At 42.5% G+C, this 20,870-nt stretch overlaps 1 protein-coding gene across 9 annotated transcripts in view; it reads right to left on the reverse strand.

Annotated features, from left to right (window-relative positions):
- LOC140682060 (ubiquitin-associated protein 1-like) overlaps positions 1 to 20,870 on the reverse strand; it is an 87,512-nt gene that overhangs the window by 9,559 nt on the left and 57,083 nt on the right. For 8 of the 9 annotated variants that reach the window (XM_072922974.1, XM_072922972.1, XM_072922976.1 and 5 more), the window contains 3 exons: positions 19,093 to 19,217; positions 8,321 to 9,247; positions 131 to 166 (listed from right to left, as the gene is read on the reverse strand). In XM_072922974.1, coding sequence (XP_072779075.1) covers positions 131 to 166; positions 8,321 to 9,247; positions 19,093 to 19,217 — 1,088 coding nt within the window. Of the gene's footprint in view, positions 1 to 130; positions 167 to 8,320; positions 9,248 to 10,227; positions 12,276 to 19,092; positions 19,218 to 20,870 lie in introns of those variants that run through there. The other variant, XM_072922979.1, reaches the window with a different exon arrangement.

A 20,870-nucleotide genomic window follows, 5' to 3' on the forward strand; every position in this document is an offset into this window, starting at 1 on the left:
AGCATGCAGATTTCTTCCTTTACCCTCAGTTTACTCATCACCTATGACTTTCTGTACTCAAAGGAACACTACTTCTGGAGATTTTCAGAAACATGATCCAATGCAAGCACACAGGTATTTGGGAACTTACCGTAAGTGTTTTTGTTTCCTTGTAGTCTGAGTGCACCTGTTGGACAACACATAAATAAGATTAATATAAACATTATGCACCAGTGAAGAAAATTTACTACAGCTGGGGAGGAAGGGTTTTATGGGAGAGATCTGGGAATAAGTCTACTATACTAGGGAGACTTGTGGTCTGATCAGGTTTCCACATGTGAGATGCAGACATTACACACTTATGTGAAGCTATAGAATAGACACCATAAGGATAATTTCTTCTTTCAGCTCTCTATAGAAACAGATTATATGACAAGAAGGATGTGTCCTCTCTCATAATAATTGTAAGCTTTTTTATTCTGTCACTGTGACTTCTATGTGTTCACAAAGCTCAGTGTAACACGCCAGCTGAATGATAGTGATAATTTTAAAATCATTGCCTAGACATTTCCCTTAATTTTTTTTGACCGTGAGAAGTAAGAGAAACACATACCTCTTTTCTAGTCTCAAAGCACTTCATTCCATACACCTGTGATGGATGCACTTAACCCCCTTAACTAAACCTGCAGTAGTTTGATACAGGCTCCAAAGGAGGTAAAAGTCTGAGCTGTAGTTCTATGAAACACAAAGGAGCAGAGAGCATTGATGCATATGAGCTTGGAATATGATTGTGCAATTAACACATGAATTGTATGTGGTTTTTCCAAGATGCATTTATCAAGAACCAAAGAAAGTTGTGTGTTTTAGAAGTTTTATGTATACTTTCCCCATCATATGCAATTTGACAACAAGCCAACCACTTTATCTCATAAATATGACAGTCTAAGTGAGCCACCTTTGAGCTCTCCCTGCTAGGCAGCGTGGCTGCAGGGCAGTTGTCTCCTCTTGAGCTGGGATGCCTCTCAAGGTTGCTTCTGGAGGCAAAGACACTTTTTAATCAACAACAGATCTTTGGATGAGTCCAATTTGAGTTCTCTCTAAATTGCAACTGGACTGCACACCAGTAACTCTCCCCTTGAGCTGGGATGTCTCTCAGTTTTTGAGATTCGTTACCTGAGGTGGAGATACCCTTTATTTCACATCAGATCCTTGGTAAGTGACTGATAGCATGCTGAATTAATACTAATGAAATCCATGTAGCTAATTCCATTAGACATAAACCATTTTCCAAACCTGATACTAAAATTGGACCTAGTTGCACCTAAGCTCTGTCAGGAGTTTAGAAACCAAGGGGGTCCACTATGAACCTTGTGAGTCAACAGGAGGGTCTCTCTTACCCTTTTGCATCTTCAGTCTCTGTGTAAATGATTCTAAATAAATTCTAACTTGATTTTCTTTTGTATGTTTCATCCATGTAGTAATAGAGTGAACCTTGCCATCAAACTTTGTTAAATCACACTTTTATAAATTCATATTGAAATGACTTTTGCTAATACTTTTGGAGGTGATTCTTTAAGTGACCTAAATAACTTATCCATAGCACCACCATATATGAGGAAAATGGCATACTGTCTAAAAAGAGCATGCAATTTTTCTACCAGTGCCCAAAACTTGGTCCCATTCTCAGTACACCAAGGCTGGATAATGTTCCTTGCTGTACACCTGCTCCATTTCTGCAGAATCAGGCTGCCAGAGGGCAGAACCAACCCTCCACTTTATATTACTTTACCCAAGATTACAGCAGTACAAAGTCAGAACTCTGCCCTTTTCAATTAATCCATTTCAAAGTCTTCCTGCATTTTAAATCAAATTTTAAAAGACTGCAAGAAATCACTTTGGACCAAGGGCCTATGTTTATTGCCTTTCCTTAATATTTTTTTAAGCCAACATAGATTGTTTGAAAGCTTGTCTACATCTTTCAGGAAAGCCTTCTTTGGGCCCAAACTGAAAAAAGCAAGCAAACAAAAACCCCAAACAAATCAAAAAACCACCACAACAAAAAAAAAAACCCTATTCATAGAAAAACAATTTTGAGATGATATGTTAGGATTTTGGCAAATTCCATCTATTGGGGGAGGGAAGAAAAGGGGGGGGGGAAGGACTTGTTCTGCATTTCTACCCATTTTTATCTCCGGGGTAATAATTTATCTTCTAGGACACAAAGCCCAAGAAATCATGTTTGGTCTGATGGACTGGTTTGTGCAAGAACCTCTCCTCATGGTGGTAGAGGGGTTCAAAACTCTTCACACGCCCCCTTCCTCCAGACACTTTTGCCAAAGCAAAAAGCACTAGAATATGGGATACACTGAAGTGGGGTTCTAGAGTAGCTCTGAAATCAGCTGGTTATCAAACTGAAGGATGATGCTTTGTTATCAGTGCTGCAGCCAGGAAAACCAATACTGCTTCTTAGACTAGACATTCAAGAGTCCAGGACCAACTCCTCTTTCTCAATGTATTTCAGCTTAACAACCTGTGTTTGAAGTCAGTGATTTCCAGTGGAGGAGGGAAACAGCTAAAGGAATTTCAGGGGACAAAGCTAGGACTGGTCATTCAGCGGTCATGCCCCCTTACATCCCAAACTTGCATTTCAATGCCTTTCAAGAAGCAAACATACATTGCTTTCAGTATGTACTTGTACACTGTGCCTCCTTTTAGGGACTTTATAGGCGGGGAGCCCTGTCTGCAGCTGGTGTGCCTGCATACATCATATATTCTGAATGGTCTACCAGGAGCTCCCCATTCTTCAGCAACCAGATTTCTTTAAATGCATCATACTAATTAGGTCTCTGATCAGCTTTGTTTAATTCCAACCTGCTGACTTCACTAATCATTTCTCCCCTCTGCCATTGCTGCAAAAAGCAAACTAGTGAGCTTCAAAAAAAAAAACCCAAACAAAACCAAACAACCAAGACAAAAAAAAAAGAAAAAGCCACCATAAACACACTGAGGAGAGGGAACCACCCAGAACAGAATCAATGCAGTCTCAGAGAAATCAAAAGTTTATTTCCATCCAAAGAACCCTTGATCAAATTCACTGGTAAAGCATAAAATCCAGTGGAAACTCCAAATCCAAAGTTACAATGTCTAGTCTTCTAAGAAAAAAAATTCTATATAAAAACCACTGTGAAATACACTGGGACATATAATTGTTCTGAGGCTTTCTAAAAAGGACAGGCTTATTCTTGTGTAACCTTGAAGGAAGACATGCCCTTTCTGCTCCCAGTCACAGAGATGACTGTGACTTCCTTCTATCATTTTCACATTCTGAGGACTTTTGTTACATTTAGTTCAATTAGAATTTCAAAATTTTGTTGCATTTACAAATCATGTCCAAGGAAGAACTGGACATGACACTCAGTGCTCTGGTCTAGTTGACAAGGTGGTGATTGGTCAAAAGTTAGACTCAATGATCTTAAAGGTCTTTTCCAACCTAAATGATTCTGTGATTCAATTTCTTGCAACTCAGCTGTCCTTTTCCAGCCACTGGGACCATATTGTGGAAATATGAAACAAGTACATTATGAAGTCTAGTTCTGTTGGCATACCTATTTCTTGGTTTGCTACTTCCGGAGTAGAAACAGTTTCAAATGAAGATCTTTATTGCTCCTCCTAATAAGACTACTTTTGTTTGTTTATCAGTTTGTATCTTTCCTTACAGCATTCTTGAGAATATACCTTTGCTCTTTGTCTTTAATAAATTCTAATCCAGCATAGCAATTTGAATAGTCAAGAGTGAAAATGTGGTAATCTAGTTGTAAGTGATCTTTCATATTAACCCCTAGAGATGTGTCATACTTCAAGTTTTCACCTCTGAGCTACATATGATGATAGTCACCTCTCAAACCTGTGATCTGTAACAGTGAGCAGTTGCTCAGCATGCTACTGTTTCTGCCAAAGTTTACTGTATTAAATTTGTTCTAGTGATCAATAAACATTTGTTCTCCTGTGCCGAAAAATATACTAGTTGTCAGAATGCATTTACCTAAGTCTGAAAAGAGATGAGAGGAGAGCAGCAGTGTCACTTGTTTCAGAGCACATGGTGTCACAAAACCTTGTAGCATGTCAGGTAAGGCCACAGAACCACTGAAACATCATTTATATTGGACAGAAGCAGCCAGATTATTTTAGAGCCAGCTAGAGGATTTGACCATACAGCTTTCACTAGGCTTCATGAGTACTGGTATTCAGATCTTAGGTTCTTTGGGGGGAAAAAATAACAAGCTTACTGATGTGCTGGTTTTGGCTGGGGTTGTTAGCTTTTTTCACAGTACCTAGTATAAGGTTGTGTGCTGGAAAGACTGTTGATAACATAGAGGGAGTTTTTATTATTATTGTTGAGCAGGGTTTGCACAGTGTCAAGGCCTTTTCTGCTTCTTGTACTGCCCTGCCAGTGAGGAGGATGGGGATGCACAAGAAGTTGTGAGGAGACACAGCTAGGACATCTGACCACAACTGACAAAAGGGATATTCCATACCCTATGACATCATGATCAGTATACAAAGACAGGAGAAGGAGAAAAGGGGGAGACATTTGGAGTGATGGCATTTATATTCCCAATTGTTATGTGTCATTTCACAGTTGTAAAATAGCTGAACACCTGCCTGCCCATGGGAAGTAGTGAATTAATTCTTTGTGTTGCTTGGCTTGTGCACGCAGCTTTTGCTTTCCCTAGTAAACTGTCTATCTCAACTCACAAGTTTTCTAGCTTTTACCCTTCCAATTCTCTCCACAATCCCGCTGGCAGGGGAATGAGCAAATGGCTGTGTGGGGCTTGGTTACTGGTTGGGGTTAAACCACAACAGTCCTATTTGGCACTCGACATGGGGATCAAAGGGTTCAAGATAACAGATTTGATTGGAATGTGCTAGAAAAAATGTATAGCTGTTAGTGCTGTTTATTAATTAGCAGGCTCCTGTGCTTGCCATGGGCTTGCTTGCCTGACTACATTAGAGTCAAGTGCTCACTAGTGGCTGGTTTTTGCTTCCTCTGCTTGCTGTAGTGCTGTGTGGCTCATCACCTCACTGTATTGTGCCTGGGAATGTTTAGATAACAGCAATGGCGATGTGCCTGGGCTGGCAGAATGCCAGAGCACTGCTGCTGTAATGGACAAGATGGAACTCCAGTGTGAACTCGAGTTGAAGGGACTGTGACCTATGGATGAGTTCACACAGGAGCAGAGATCCACCTGCAGCCTGTGGAGGAGCCTCACACAGGAGCATGTGGATACCCAAAGGAGACTGATCCCATGAAAAGCCAGCACTGGAGCAGGCTCCTGGCAGCACCTGTGGAGAGAAGAGCCCATACTGGAGGGGGTTTGCTTGCAGGATTTGTGAGCCCATGAGGGACCCACACTGGAGCAGTTTGTGAAGAACTGAAGCCCATGGGAAGGACCCATATTGGAGAAGTTTGTGGAGGACTATCTCCCATGGGAGGAACTCCATGCTGGAGCAGGGGAAACAAGGATTCCTTGCAGTCCATGGTGAAGACCATGGTGAGGAAGCTGTCCCCCTGCAGCCATGGAGGACTATGATGGGGACTAATAATGGTGGACTCTAAGAGGAAACCCCTTGTTGTAGCCAGGCTGGAAACAAGGGGAGTTCATTGCAAAGTTAAATGCTATAACCTGGCCCAAAAGGACCAGGGGTGGAGATTGTAATGGATATACCTTTAAATTGTTGCTAGACATTATTTGAGTTGTATGTTACAGGAATTACTACAACAGTGTCATGGTTTAAGCCCAGCTGGAAATTAAACACCATGCAGCCACTTGTCCAACCCCCCCTCTCTCCCATTCGGCCCCAGTGGAAGGGGGAAAAGAATCAAGGTAAAATTTGTAAGTTGAGAAAAGAACAGTTTAATTATTGAAAATAAAGTTAAATACACAAATAATGGCAAATGATGATAATGATAATAAAAAGGGGAAAAAAAAAGTGATGCAAAATGCAATTACTCAACGCCTGCTGACCGATGCCAGAGACACTCCCCCCCTTCCTTCCTGAACCCAGATTGGCCACCCTTCTGGGTAACTCCCCACAGTTTATATACTGAGCATGACATTCTAAGGTTTGGAATATCCCTTTGGTCAGTTTGAGTTACCTGTCCCAGCTATGCTCCCTCCCAGTTTCTTTTGCAAATCTCCTTACTAGTAGAGCATGAGACAAGGAAAATAGAAGTCCTTGACTAAGGATAAACATGACTTAGCAAAATAGCAATAAACTAAAACATTGCTGTATTATCAACACCAATCTCATTCTGAATCCAAAACACAGCACTGTAACAGCTACTGAGAAGAAATTAACTCTACTCCAGCTGAAACCAGGACAAACAGGAACCACAAGAACCAATGAAGGAGAGAAGCCTTAAAAACAGCAGTGTACTGACCTACAGACTAAGGGAATGATATCTGTGTATTATATCAAAGAATGGGAAGGAGTGGGGTGGTTACTGAGCTTGTACTGGATAGTGTAGGACCTGCACATTATGTAAATATTGTGGAATTGTCTTAGGATAGAAATGTAAGATGTGGCTGGGGGTGTGTATTCTATTGCTATCTGTTAGGGGTAGGGCAGTTATCTTCTGTTAATTGGGTCACCTGTTAAAACCAGGTGGGGCAGTTTTCTTTATCTCTTCCACAACCAATCCTTCCTCCAAAAAATATCTTCTGTTAATGGGCCATTGAGTCTCACTGCATGACTGATAAAATGACATCATCCCATTGTAAAATGCTCTGTCCAGGGGGAGGATATAATCTGAGATTTGGAGCAGCACAGGTAGCCTTTTCCCACTGGATTCCCAGAGGAAGACCAGGCCCATCTACACCACCACTGGATCCCCAGGGGGAAACTACACCCTTCTACAAGATCACTGCTTCAAGAGAACCACATCTGTCACTCCAAGAGGACTGCAGCCACCATTTAATTGGACTGCTACCAACACCCTGACCAACAGGGTGTCAGGTCATATTCTGACTCTGTCAGTGTTGTTTTGTATTACTGCATTTTTATTTTATTTTCATTTTCTTCCCTAAGAAAGAACTGGTATTCCTACTCCCATATCTTTGCCCGAGAGCCCCTTATTTTCAAAATTATAATAATTCAGAGGGAGGGGGTTTACATTCTCTATTTCAAGGGCGTCTCCTGCCTTCCTGAACAGACACCTGTCTTTTCAAACCAAAACAGGAATAAGGGGTGGAATGTACTGGTTTTGACTGGGGTAGAGTTAATTTTCTTCACAGGAGCTAGTATGGACTAGTATGTTTGGGATTTGTGCAGAAAACAATGTTGATAACCATAGAAATGTTTTTGTTATTGCTGAGTAGCATTTGCACAGCATCAAGGCCTTTTTTGCTTTTCTGCTTCTTACTGTCTCTCCAATCCTGCTGGCAGTAGAGTGATCCGAGTGGCTGCCTGGAGCTTGGTTGCTAGCTGGGGTCTAACCTCAACACTTACTCAAATTTCTGCTCTTATTTCTAGACAATAACTTGTGTGAAGTTAAGTGTCCCCAAAATAATTTTGGAACTTGCTACAAGTTTGAAGAAATGAAACATCAAATTCCTGTCTCAGAGCTGTACAGCAACCAACTGTAACATTAGTGATCCAAGATGATCCTCCGACTGCTTTTAGTATTCAGAAAGGAATCCTTGCCCCATCCTTTACAAGGAAGGTGGTAAATTTTAAAAAGTATCTCACAAAGAAAATAAAGAAATTAAACATTTAAAAAAAAGACAATTCTTTCACTCCAGGTTAACTGCAAGCACTTCTTCTCCCAAGCGACAAAGCACATGTGTTTTTTAATTTGTGGTTGCTTCTATTCCTTGAAAAGCTGTCATTTCCATTATTTCCAGCAAATATAGAAGCAAACCGAGGAACAAATCTAGAAGAGATTTAATTCAAAACCTAAGAGCAGTTCATAATCTTATATATCTCAGTTAAATAAGACAAAACACAAGACTGTACAAAGATCTCATATGCTTAGCTCAGTGGTGTGCAACTATGAACAAGGATAAAAAAGCTGAAAGCAAAATCACCAGAACTGGTCTAAAAATATCAGATTTAGGGGAACGTGTGAAGTAATAATCTGAGGTTAAAAACTGCCAGCATGAAGACCTGTTTAACTGATCAATTTGCAACATAAATGAAGAGGAACTACCATACTATCTACACATCTCTCCCATTAAATGAACCTAAAACCACAGGACATTTTAGAAGCAACATCTGTCTCTGCACCTTCACAACTCCACATCTCCCCAGCAACCCCAACTCTAATCCACTGCGTGTTTACCATAATCGCTGTGCTTTGAGATGATTCTTCTGTACAAACTATTGATGCAGCCAGGGAAGGCAGCTTGGATGAAGAGGATAATGTTGATGTCTCCATGCCACTGTCCTCATTTAGAGCAGAAACACCCACCATATGGTGTCCATTCAGTTCACTGGTTTTACTCTGAGCACAAGTCTGCAAAGAGCTGAGCAAAGTGTCATTGTGGAGACAGGTAGTGCTGTGGAAAGTGCTCATAAGCTTTGATGATTTTTGATCACTCTCATCGGAGTCAAGTTTAGGAAAGGACAGGGATTTGATGTTGCTCACTGAAGTGATAGGGGACAGGGACATCTTGGAAGACAAGGACATCTTTTCACAGTTTCCCAACTGTGGTAAAGTGATAAAGCCATTTGGTTTGTGAAGGGGTTTGAAGTCCAATGTAGCCCTTTCTATGGATGTCAGAACTTTCTCATCTTGCAACACAGACTCAAACTCTACTTTGGGCAAAGTATTATCTAATAGCTGGGCAACAATTGGCCTAGTAGTACCAACATGAATTTCAAGGATATTTTTTAATTCTTCCTTATCATTGATAGTTTTTAATTCCAGTTTATCAAAAGGGTCTTCTTCGCATTCAAAATCAGCTGGGTTGAAGTCTGCTTTTGGATGAGGTGGACTGATAACCTTTTGCTTCACAGCACTGCTGTTGACTGGTGTGGGAGTAAGAATATTATTGTGCTGCAGGCTAGCAAGGATGGGGTTAATAGGAGGAGGTGTGACTTCAGGGCAAGGTTCCTCCGAGAACCCCATTTTGGTGATGTCCTCTGAAGCTGCTTTTGATTTTGCTAGTGCTTCTTCTCCCTTTTGTTCAGCTTCTCTCTGGGCAGCTTCAATTTTTTTGATATCTTCAGCCCATTCAATTGTTTTCTTTTCTAGTGAGAAGTCATACTGACCAGGGGTGGAGGGGAAAGGAAAGGAGAAAAAAGATAAATTATATCAGGATCATAGCCACTACTTCTAACAGCAACATAAGTAACAGAATAAGAGCTACATGAATTACCATGGACAGGCATACATTTTTCCCAGCACCTCTTGTTTCCCAGCATATCTTGTCTGTAGGTTTACAGACTGACAAAACTAAAAGACCTCAGAAATAGTTAATTTTGTCTCTAGCACTAAAACCTGTCTATAGTCTAGATTAAAGTATCATATTTTGCCTCCTTCCTACACTTAGTTTTGCTATAGAACTACTGATCATCTGTTGGAGGTTAGAATTTTTTTGGGTTTTTTCCTTTCTCTCAGGGAATTTTCTCCCATCTGTTGCCTTAGAGAAAATAATGACTGGTACTTAAGAGAGACAAAATAAGTGGCCAAGGTGGGGGGAAGGGGTGCAGCTGGCTGCAGCCTCTTAAATGAGGAGCTTTCTTTTGGAAGGGCAGAGATACCAGGAGATTTTGACTGGGGAGTGAGGGGCTGGGCTCAGCTCTTCTCTCTCTCTTGCTCTTGGGATTGGAGGGAAATGGTCAAGTTGCTCCTACTGCAGGAAGAATTCACTGCCACCAGAATCCAGCTCAGCACTGCTTTGTCTTTATTGTGCGTGAGTCTCTGCTCGTAAGACCATAAGGTGAACTGGGACCTTAGCAACACCCGATCTGACTGGAAAGGACCCTCACCATATATTCAGGTGCCTTAAGGAAAACCTGGGACCCCAATCCCCTCCCCCTTCCCAAAGGGTATGTTACCCAGCTGTGTGTGGCAGCTGCTATGGACAAGCCCAGCTGCAGCTGCCAAGACCTGCAGCTTTCTGCCTCTGCCTCGGACTTTTCCACTACACTCTAACCCAGCACCCCGTGTCCACCCGACCACCACTTCTCCTGCTAAGGCTGTGGCGTTTTCTATTACATTTTGCTTGCCACCCTGGGGCGTACCTGCCTCTGCCGTTCCAGCCGCTGCTCCGAGGTTCCTGCTACAGCTCCTTTCTCTATCTGGAGGGGCGCCGGGCCCGTCATGAATTTGTAAAGGAAGCCCCTTTTCTATCTCTCCCGCCTCTGCATCCGCCATTGCCCACATGGAGAGAGGCGGCTGAGCTTGTGCCACAGCGACCCCTGGAGCTGCTGAGTAATCATCGCACCTGCCCTGCCCTTCCCAGCCAGGAGCCACCAGAGCCCCTTCTGGCTATGACCGTAACTGCACTGAAGGGGAAGTGCCTGCAGCCAAGATAAGGCTGTTACTGCAGTTGTTTTTATTTGTTGTTGCTGCCATTGTGGTTGTTTGTTTGCCTTATTATACAGGCATATATAGAGTCCAGGAAAATTTTAGAGTGTGTGGAGGATAACTTTTTGTCACAGCTGGTGACTGAGCCCACCAGGGGAAGGACTATGCTAGACCTGTTGTTTGCAAATAGAGATGGACTGGTGGGAGATGTGGTGGTTGGAGGCCTCTTGGGGCATAGTGATCATGCAGTTATAGAGTTCTCGATATTTGGTGAAATCAGAAGGAACATTAATAAGACTTTTACATTAGACTTCCGAAGGGCAGACTTTGCCCTGTTCAGGAGACTTATTCAGAGAGTTCCTTGGGAAGTAGTCCTTAAAAATAAAGGAGTCCAGGAAAGGTGGGTGTGCTTCAAATCAGAGATGTTGAGCGCACAGGAACAGACTGTCCCTGTGTGCCAAAAGATGAGTTGACGAGGCAAACATCCAGCCTGGATGGGCAACAAGGTTTCAAAGGAACTTAGCAATAAAAAGAGGATGTATCATCTTTGGAAAGAGGGTCAGGTTTCTCAGGAAGTATTTAAGGGGGTTGCTAGGGCATGTAGGAAAAAAATTAGGGAGGCCAAAGCTCAGTTTGAACTTAATTTGGCAACTTTTGTGAACAACAATAAAAAATGTTTTTACAAATATATCAATGGTAAAAAGAACGGTAAGACCAACCTTTGTTTTCTACTGGATGCGGGAGGGAAATTAGTAACTGCAGATGAGAAGAAGGATGGAGTGCTTAATGCCTTCTTTGCCTCAGTCTTTAGTGGGAAGACAGCTTGTCCTCGGGACAACTGTCCTCCTGGGTTGGTAGATGGTGTCAGGGAGCAGAATGGTTCCCCTGTTATCCAGGAGGAGGCAGTAAGAAAACTGCTGAGCTTCTTGGATGTTCATAGATCTATGGGACCAGATGGGATCCATCCTAGGGTGATGAGGGAGCTGGTGGATGAGCTTGCAAAGCTGGTCTCCATCATTTACCACCAATCCTAGCTCACTGGTGAGGTTCCAGATGACTGGAAGCTGGCCAATGTGATGATCATTCACAAAAAGGTTGGGAAGGAGGATCCTGGTAATTGTAGGTCAGTTAGCCTGACCTCAGTACCTGGTAAGGTAATGGAACAGTTTATATTGAGTTTCATCACGCATCACTTACAGGATGGCCAGGGTATCAGACCCATCCAGCATGGGTTTAGGAGGAGTAGGTCGTGTTTGACCAACCTGGTCTCCTTTTATGACCAGGTGACCAAACTGGTGGATGCGGGAAAGGCTGTGGATGTTGTCTATTTCGACTTCAGTAAGGCCTTTGACTCTGTCTCCCACAGCATACTCCTGGAAAAGCTGGCAGCCCACAGCTTGGACAGGAGCACTGTTTGCTGGGTTAAGAACTGGCTGGATGGCCAGGCCCAAAGAGTGGTGGTGAACGGTGCTGCATCCATTTGGCAGCCAGTCACTAGTGGTATCCCTCAGGGATCTGTGCTGGGGCCATGCCGTGGTTTGACACGGAAAAAAAAATTTTCTCAGAAGGAAGAGGTCAATTTGGATATTGACCAATTGCAGGTGGACACGCTTCTGAGAACACAGAGGGGTTAAAAGCAGAATTCCCAGGAGAACTCGCTCTCTTTGGTTCCGGTCAGGGTGCAGTGCAGACTCTCCGCTGCCCGGCCCATGGCTGGGTGGGGGAGGGGAAGGCCCATGGCCTGACTGAGGTAGGCTGAAGGGTGGAGGGGACTGGACGCCCCCCTGCAGATGGAAGGGTGGAGAAAATCTGGGATGTCCCCCCCCCCCCAGAGTCTCTCTCTCTCTCTCTCTCGAGAGAGAGAGAGAGAGAGAGAGAGAGAGAGAGAGAGAGAGACAGAGAGAGAGAGAGAGAGAGAGAGAGAGAGAGACAGAGACAGAGAGAGAGAGAGAGAGAGAGAGAGAAAGAGACAGCATCAGTTTTGTTAGCAGTTCACTGTGGGAAAGGAGAAGAGCGGGGGGGAGCCACAAGGTGCCCAGCTGCCTGTGGGAGCCGGAGCCTGGGCAGCGAGCCATCCTTGGGAGTCGGGACTTTTAACCCTTCCTTGAGAAATGAAAGCTTTGTGACATTTTTCTCCTCCTCGGTTTGAAAGAGAGGAAGAGAGACAGCTTGGACCCTGGGATGTTAGAAAGAGAAATTCTAGGTGGGAGGAGATGATGGAGTGGCTTTTGGCTGGACTTTTTCTTGGTAGCCACAGACTGAACCGATCTTCTCCTCCAAGAGAGACTGTATTTTAGGAGGATGCCGGTGAGCCAAAGAGACCATGCTTCAGCTGGGAAAAGACAGAAATGGAGCGAACAGAGAAAAGTTAAGGAGTTTTGTGGTGGTGCCCCCTGTCTTCAGAGAAGAAGAAGAGAAGAAGATCTCTGTTCTTGGACCCTTGGCCCCAGGGGAATATCGGGGGGACTATGGTCCCAAAAATGAAAAACTGAACTGTTGTTTTTTCCCCTCTTGGCAGGGCATCCTTGAAAGGAAAAATCCCAAAAGCAGTCTGTCCATCCATGCATTGGTGGTGAGAGCACTGTGCATGGAAAGGAGAGGGTCACCACTGGAAAACTTTTTTCTCTGGGCGGTTCCATGTGTGACATGGAAGCACAGGATGTGGCAGCTGTGATTCTTGGGGGGGTCTGTGGCACAGGAGGGGCTCCTCTCTCCCTCGATGGACTGAGTATCAATTGTCTGGAGGGTAGAAACCTGATTGGGGTCCAGGTTGTGTCTCGCTGTGGTTTGTTGGAGTTGGGTAGTGGGAGGAGGAATGCTTTCGAAGGTATTCATTTTGAATTTTGTGTGTGGTTTTTTTCCTTTCTTTTTCCTTTTATAGTAGTATAGTAGTAGTAGCTTAATAAAGTTTTTTTTTCCTTGTTATTAAGCTTGGGCCTGCTTTGCTCTGTTCTCGATTGCATTTCACAGCATTCAATTGAGAGATTGCATTTTCATGGGGGCACTGGCATTGTGCCAGTGTCAAACCATGACAGGCCAGTTCTGTTCAATATTTTTATTGACGACATAGATGACGGTATTGAGTTGTTCATTAGTAAATTTGCAGATGACACTAAGCTGAGAGTGTGTGTCAATCTGTTGGAAGGTAGAAGGGCTCTGCAGAGAGACCTGGAATGGTTGGATGGATGGGTGGAATCCATTAAGATGAAGTTTAATAAATCCAAGTGCCAAGTCCTGCATTTTGGCCACAATAACCCCCTTCAATGTTATAGGCTGGAGATGGTGTGGCTGGACGGTGCTCAGGTGGAAAGGGACCTGGGGTACTGGTCAACAGCTGGCTGAACATGAGCCAGCAGTGTGCCCTGATGGCCAAGAAGGCTAACGGCATCCTGGCCTGTATCAGGAATAGTGTGGCCAGCAGGAGCAGGGAGGTCATTCTTCCCCTGTACTTGGCACTGGTGAGGCCGCACCTTGAGTACTGTGTCCAGTTCTGGGCCCCCCAGTTTAGGAAGGATGTTGAGATGCTTGAGCGCATCCAGAGGAGGGCAACAAAGCTGGTGAAGGGCTTGGAACACAAGCTCTATGAGGAATGACTGAGGGAGCTGGGGTTGTTTAGCCTGGAGAAAAGGAGACTCAGAGGTGACCATATACTCTCTACAGCTTCCTGAAAGGTGCTTGTAGTCAGGTGAGGGTTGGTCTATTTCTCCAGGCAGCAACTGACAGAATGAGAGGACACAGTCTTAAGCTGCACCAAGGGAAATTTAGGTTGGATATTAGGAATAAGTTTTTTTACAGAAAGGGTGATAAAGTACTGGAATGGTATGCCTGGGGTGGTGGTGGAGTCACCATCCCTGGAAGTGTTTAAAAAAAGACTGTTTGTTGTAGCTGGATTTCTGAGAAAGAGAGGACATGATTTATATTTTGAGTGAAGGTTGAGCTACCCCCAGCCTAGGCCTCAGATATGGGCCTCAGCGAGGCCTTTGAAGCCTCTGGTGCAGTTAGAAATTATGTTAAGGTGAACACAGTGTAATGAGCTTTCTGGGTGTGAATTAGTAAAGGTCTGCAGTGTGAAACTTTAACCACCTTAAGACAAAGACAAACAATGTTTTCTTGCCAAGGAGAGTGTGTTCACAATTGTAAACTATATTGAAGTGTATATAAACTGCCATCTTATAAACAATAAAGGGAGAATGCATGAATAACCATATTGGCTTGATCTGCATTTGTCTTGTCCAGCATTCCCTATTATTTATAAGGTCCCTTGCTTCTGTTTGTGGCACTCGGTGCCATGGTTTAGTTGAGGTATTAGGGCTGGGTTGGACTTGATGATCTTGAAGGTCTCTTCCAACCTAGTGATTCTGTGTGTGATTCTGTGTATGATATACTAGTAAAGAACTGTATTCCTTTTCCCCTATCTTTGTCTGAAAGCCCCATAATTTCAAAGTTATAATAATTTGGAGGGAAGTTGTGGTGTCACATTTTCCAGTCCAAGGGAGGTTCCCGCCTTCCTTGGCAGACACCTATCCTTTAAACCAGGACATCATCCCAACATCAGTTTCACAGCTCTCCCAGCCTCTCCCCCCAAGAAAACAGATGTAGCAAGCCTACTAGATAGCCATACCCAGATTTAGCATAATTGAACTACCTCCTGTCCACAAGTTCCACAAGTCATTCAAGAGTACAGCATTTTTTTTTTTTTATCCAAAGACCAATGCAGTATTACTCAGTTCCCCCTAATATATTTTTAAGGGACTTGATATTATAGTTTTATACACACTAGTTTAAGAGGCATTGGTATTAATTCAGTGCCAGTGGCTCACCAGCAAAGGGCATATACTGGCTACACCAATGATGACAACTACCTGCAGTAGCAAATTTTGAAACAGTTACTGGCATGACAAGATCTCACAAGCTTTTCTCATTTAACATCAGCTCCTTCAGGGCCAGGTTAGCACAGGAAGGCATTTATAAACTACTCACTATCAGTTTACTGGTTATAGTAGTGGCCTGGTTGAAAGGACAACATTCTGAACAGACTAAATTTACCTAAAGCTTTACTAGCTTAGTAAGAATGAACAACCTCAAATGCTCTTTAAATAACCAAAAAATGTTCAGAAAACAGAGACTACAAGTTAAGTCCAGGATATAACCCGTGACTCACAAGAAGTTATAAGATACCCTTGCCAGGATAATGGCACATAACTGGAGTGCTCTTACCATGGAACTGCTAGGCCATATAAATTCCTGTCTCTAAAGAGCAACAAACCAGCAAGGCTTGCTAGGCTTCTACTAAGCTTTTCTGAGACTTGCTATGTGTTGCACCACCATCCTATCCTATAGCAGGCTCCAGTGAGATCCTGGAGACCTGTTGTCTTAACTGCATAACAGTTTTCCATTCCCTTAACTCTAAAACTCCAAGAGACGTGACACACAATTTATCAGCAAGGCGACTTTGAGAAACAAATCACTGGCAGAAGTACTGAGCACTACTCATTATGCATTCTTTGCTATCCGAGCAGAGCTTTCAGGGTTTTTTTTTGTGTGTGTATGTGTGTGTGAGCATGTGTGTATGACTATATACATGGACAAAAACTGACCACTTTTTTTTTTTTTTTATTAAAAAGGGGGTATTTCTATACAAATATATAGATTTGGGCAATTTTGCTTCCTTGCACTTTTATTTTTTTTAACAGCTCTCACTACAGCTGTAAAAAAAGTCAAATTGCACTGCAATATGCATATTCTACATAGTTGCATCCTATTATGCAGGGTTACTTCAGTCCAATTGGACATATTATACTTGAGCCTCAGCATGGCAGGAAAATGGAAACAGCACAATGAAGCCAGCAATATGACATTAGTTGCCTTTAGCTCTTCCACACCACTTTACTGGGTGGAAATATGTGTGAAAAATGCATATTATATGATTGGCTCTTAGCAAATGTTATAATGAATACTATACGTGTTATGTTGGAAAGTTATGCTATATTAATCTCTTTTAAGTAGTGTGGTAAATATAGTTTTTAGGCTATAGCATAATATTAAAATAGAAACTATGTGATGTAAGACACTTTTTGTAACTAGTTCAAGGAATGGAAAAGATAATCAAGAAATTCTTTGCATTATCCTCTCTGGATAGAGATAACAGCAACAGACACCAAGATCCCAAGAAAAGAATTATTGCCTCCTTACCGGGAAAGCTCAGACTTCAAGGAACCAAGAAAATTGATTTACAAGATGAGGGGGGGAAGCTGAAATTAAGCAGAAACACCCTAGTTTGAAAGGATTGTTTGAATCATGTATGAGATATATGAATATGCAATAGGCTATTGCTTTTAAGGGGTAATCCTTTGTTAGCAAGGTGTGCTTTGTGGCAGAGTGCAAGGCACCCGGATGTCCATAATTCTTTGCTTTTTATTGTCTCTTATTGTCCTAATTTTTATTGCTATTTTCAATACTATTAAACTTCTAACATTTTAACACAAGTGAATGGCATTTTTCACATAAGTATATTAGGACAATCTGGTAATCATTTAATGGTTATAATGAAAAAGCCATGATGTAGGGTAATTGAGATAGTCAGCTCTCCAGTGGATGAGTTGCAGGGCAGAAAACACAAATTTAAAAAAGAAAAAAAGGAAGAAAAAAAGCAGAACTATCTGTCACAACTGAAATGAAAACAATCATCAGTTTGGACTGCCAAGGAAAATCATGTATCCAAAATGAGAATATATAGTTCAATTAGACTTCTTGTATCATAACCTGCATTTGGAGGTTAGATTTTCAACATTTACTTTAAAGCCATTGATTTTATGCTGCTATGAGTTTATAGTAAGAGAGACCTACTTCCCGAAGACCTGGAAGCCATCTGTGTACCATGCTGTAACCTGTTTACCCTACAGCTGGAAATGAATTCCCACTCAGAACTGCACAGAAAACAAGAACTGAAAATTTATTTTTTCATCCCACAATTGTGAGAACACATAAAATATGGTTATATAAACACTTGTTACCCTCAAACAAGATTCTGCAAGTATACCATAGCATAGGTGTATCAGTTCTTAGCATTTGCCTCTTAACCTCTTAAAATTGCTATTCAGATTTAGTCAGGGTAACATTTAGACCTATAACCTCCTGTTAGGGGTTAGGCCTTTTCTTTTTTTTGTTTTTTACTTTTCTTTCTTTCAGGAAATTTTATTCCCATTTGTTGCCCCAGAGATGATGAATGAATGGTATTTAAGAGACAAAAGACCTAGCTGGACATCTTGGAATGACACTGAAATGGTCCTGGAGGAGGAAGGGGTTCAGTTATTGCAGTCTCTTAGGTGGGGAGTGACCTCTCTGGCTGAGGGGTTTCTCTTGGGAAGTGCAGAGATACTGCAAGAGGTCTGGGAGCGGCTAATCAAAACTTGGCTAGGCATCAGAGGCTGGCCTCAGCCCCTGCTCTCTCAGCGATCGGCGATTTGAGGGGAGAGCATATGGTACGGGGAGTGGGCATCTCTCTTTCCCTAGATGGGGCTGAGTTGTGGTTTGCTGCCAGAGTCTGGGGTTTCTTTTTGCTGTTTGTAATGGCTGCTAACATCGACTGCTGCCCGATCAGACCTGCCTGCCCCCCGCTGCTCCGGGATCTTTGCTACACTGGAGCTCAACCTCTCCCCCACAGATCCGCCCAGCCCCCACAGTTCCTGCCACCGTGGCAGGGTTATTGCTACACTTTGATTTGCTGCCCCGGGTCTGCTTGCCTCTGCTATTCCAGCCCTCTCCTCCAAGGCTAGTGCTCCAGTTCAGCTCATCACCCAGAGGGGTACTGAGACTGACTGTTCCCGTTGAGTTTTTCAAGGGGAGCCATCTCCCGTCTACCCCCTTGCCCAAGCTACCATTGCCATGAGGAGAGGCTGCTGTGCTCACGCCATAGCACCCTCTGCAGCCGCGGGGCAATTATTGCATCTGTCCTGCCTCACCAGGACCTGGTAGCGCTCTCTGCTGGCTGCAAGAGAGTCACTGAAACTGTCACCTCGCCAGGGCCCACCAGCACTCCTGCTGGTTGTGGTCGTAACTACACCAAAGAGGAAATTGCTTGATGGGTGAGGGAAGGCTGTTATTTGGTTTCTGTTTTTGTTTGTTGTTGCTGCTGTTGTTTGTTTATCTTGTTAAATATATTCTAGTAAAGAACTGTTATTCCTTTTCACATATCCTTGCCCGAAAGTTATGTAATTTTAAAGTTATAATAATTTGGAGGGAAGTGAGTCATATTTTCCATTCCAAGAAGGTTCCCACCTTCCTTGGCAAACACCTGTCTTTTAAACCAGAACTCCACAACAAAAACGCAGTACTTTTTTGAAGTAGATACACTAAAATAAATGTTATTAGTTATTTTTAAAAGTAGAAGCTTTTTGCACAGCCTATCATATTTTAATTTTTCTATACATTCTAACAGATCTTCTGCAACTATTGCCTGGCATACAAAATGACACTACAGGACTGTCAAGACTAACATTTGAATACATGTGTAAACTGTGACTACATGCAGTTTTCAGCACCAGGGGGAAGAGAGCAGAAAGGCAGAACACATCACTTACCTGGGCTTCTCTGACAAGCTGAGAAGAATCAGGCAGGCTGAAACCAATGGGTAATCCAACCTTTGCTGGGATTTTGAATTTGTCTCCTATCTTAAATGGGACATCATCAAGATAACTGAAAGGACCTAAGATCAAAAGTAGAAATTGTATTAAAAAACCTTACAAGCTTAATGCATTCAATTAAGACTCACATTTCTGTATTTGGGAGCTATTTATCTCTGATGCCCAAACTATACCAGGTGACTCAATACAAAGGAAGTTGCTTGATCAGAAACACATTGAATCTGTTTGGACTTCATTGCCTCAGTTTTGGTTTTTTGGTGGTGTTTTGGTTTGGGTTTTTTTAATGTTTTAGCTCATAACTACTAAAAAAAACCCCAAACACACAACAATCCAACAACTGAATAGATTTTGAAGTCAATACACACAGTGTTTTAGCTTTCCTTGTGACAAGACTATCCCTACACAATTGGAAGTTGAAGCTCTCTCCTGAACACTGTATTCTGTTATGTCTCCAAAAAGATCCATCTTTTTTATCATATTCAAAACATGTTTTAAAATGGCCCAGCTTTAGAGCAGCTAAGTTAAAGTAAAATCCAAGTATTGGCATACAAGTGGGAAGTCACATTTCTACAGAAGTGGTCACAAGGGCAAAGTGGCCTAAAGTCTAGACACTCCACTTGAACCAAAACAGTGAAATAGCTCAAGACTATTTAGCATAGCAAGTCTGATTTTTGAAGCAAGGCACTATAACTTAATTAGCTGTCTGATTTGTAATCACTCTAATGAGAAGCCTCAGACTTATTTCATGGTCCTCCATCTGTTCTTTATATTTGTCACTCAGGTAGAATTTAAAAAGTATTTTAGGATTAAACTCTTTTTTCAGGCATCTGGCAAACTCAAAAGGCAGAATTACTTAAAATTCAACCACTTCCAAGCAGCCAGACTACAGGTTTGCTTTCCTTGAGCTGCCGTGAAGAAGTATTTGAAAACACAATATAAATTGCACTCACTTTCTTGGATCTCTGGTCTAAGTTTTTGGAATTACAAGCAAGGTTTCCAGCTGTGTATAACAATCTGAAGTATTCCTCTAACACTCATTTGTAACTTTGCTTTGAGTGATGCAGATCCAAAGAGACGTGAGTGGCATCACTAAGATGGTGTTCAGTGACTAACCTCTTGTTCAGTGAGCTGTGACTCAGCATTTTTTCCTGACTGTAACAAGGCATCTCACTCCCCACATGAGCTTATCTATTGTTTGTTAACCAGTCAGATAAACAGGACAAGCTGTCTTGTAGTGAGTTATTTTGGCACCATGGCATTAACACTGGTCTGACATCTCCCAACTGCCAATAAGCATATTACTTTTGAAGTAAGATTTGACAAGTTTCAACAAAGCAGAAATGTTCTATACATTTTCCTGGAAATGTGTGCAGTTTCTCCCATGAGTGGGGACACTTATTTCATGGTTACTTTCCAAGGGATTAAGTGAAGGCATCTGTGTACATTATTGTCATTTCAGTGGTGTGAAAAATGTTTTTGTGAGTTGTTATGGGTAATAAACATAATTTGCGCCATTCCTTGTATGGAATATATAATGTTAAATACTTGTTAGATTATACCTCGTTTGTACTAGCCTCCCCCCCCCCCCCCTTCTCCCCTCCGAAACCGGGTGTATGTTGGAAACTAATTTACAAATAAGAAGATACGGCTCGCCAGGAGATGGGCCATGTCTGGAAAGCTGCGGGAGACCCCAGGCGCTGATCATCGCGTGAACG

This window comes from Taeniopygia guttata, chromosome W, assembly GCF_048771995.1.
Source record: "Taeniopygia guttata chromosome W, bTaeGut7.mat, whole genome shotgun sequence".
Taxonomy (NCBI): Eukaryota; Metazoa; Chordata; class Aves; order Passeriformes; family Estrildidae; genus Taeniopygia; species Taeniopygia guttata.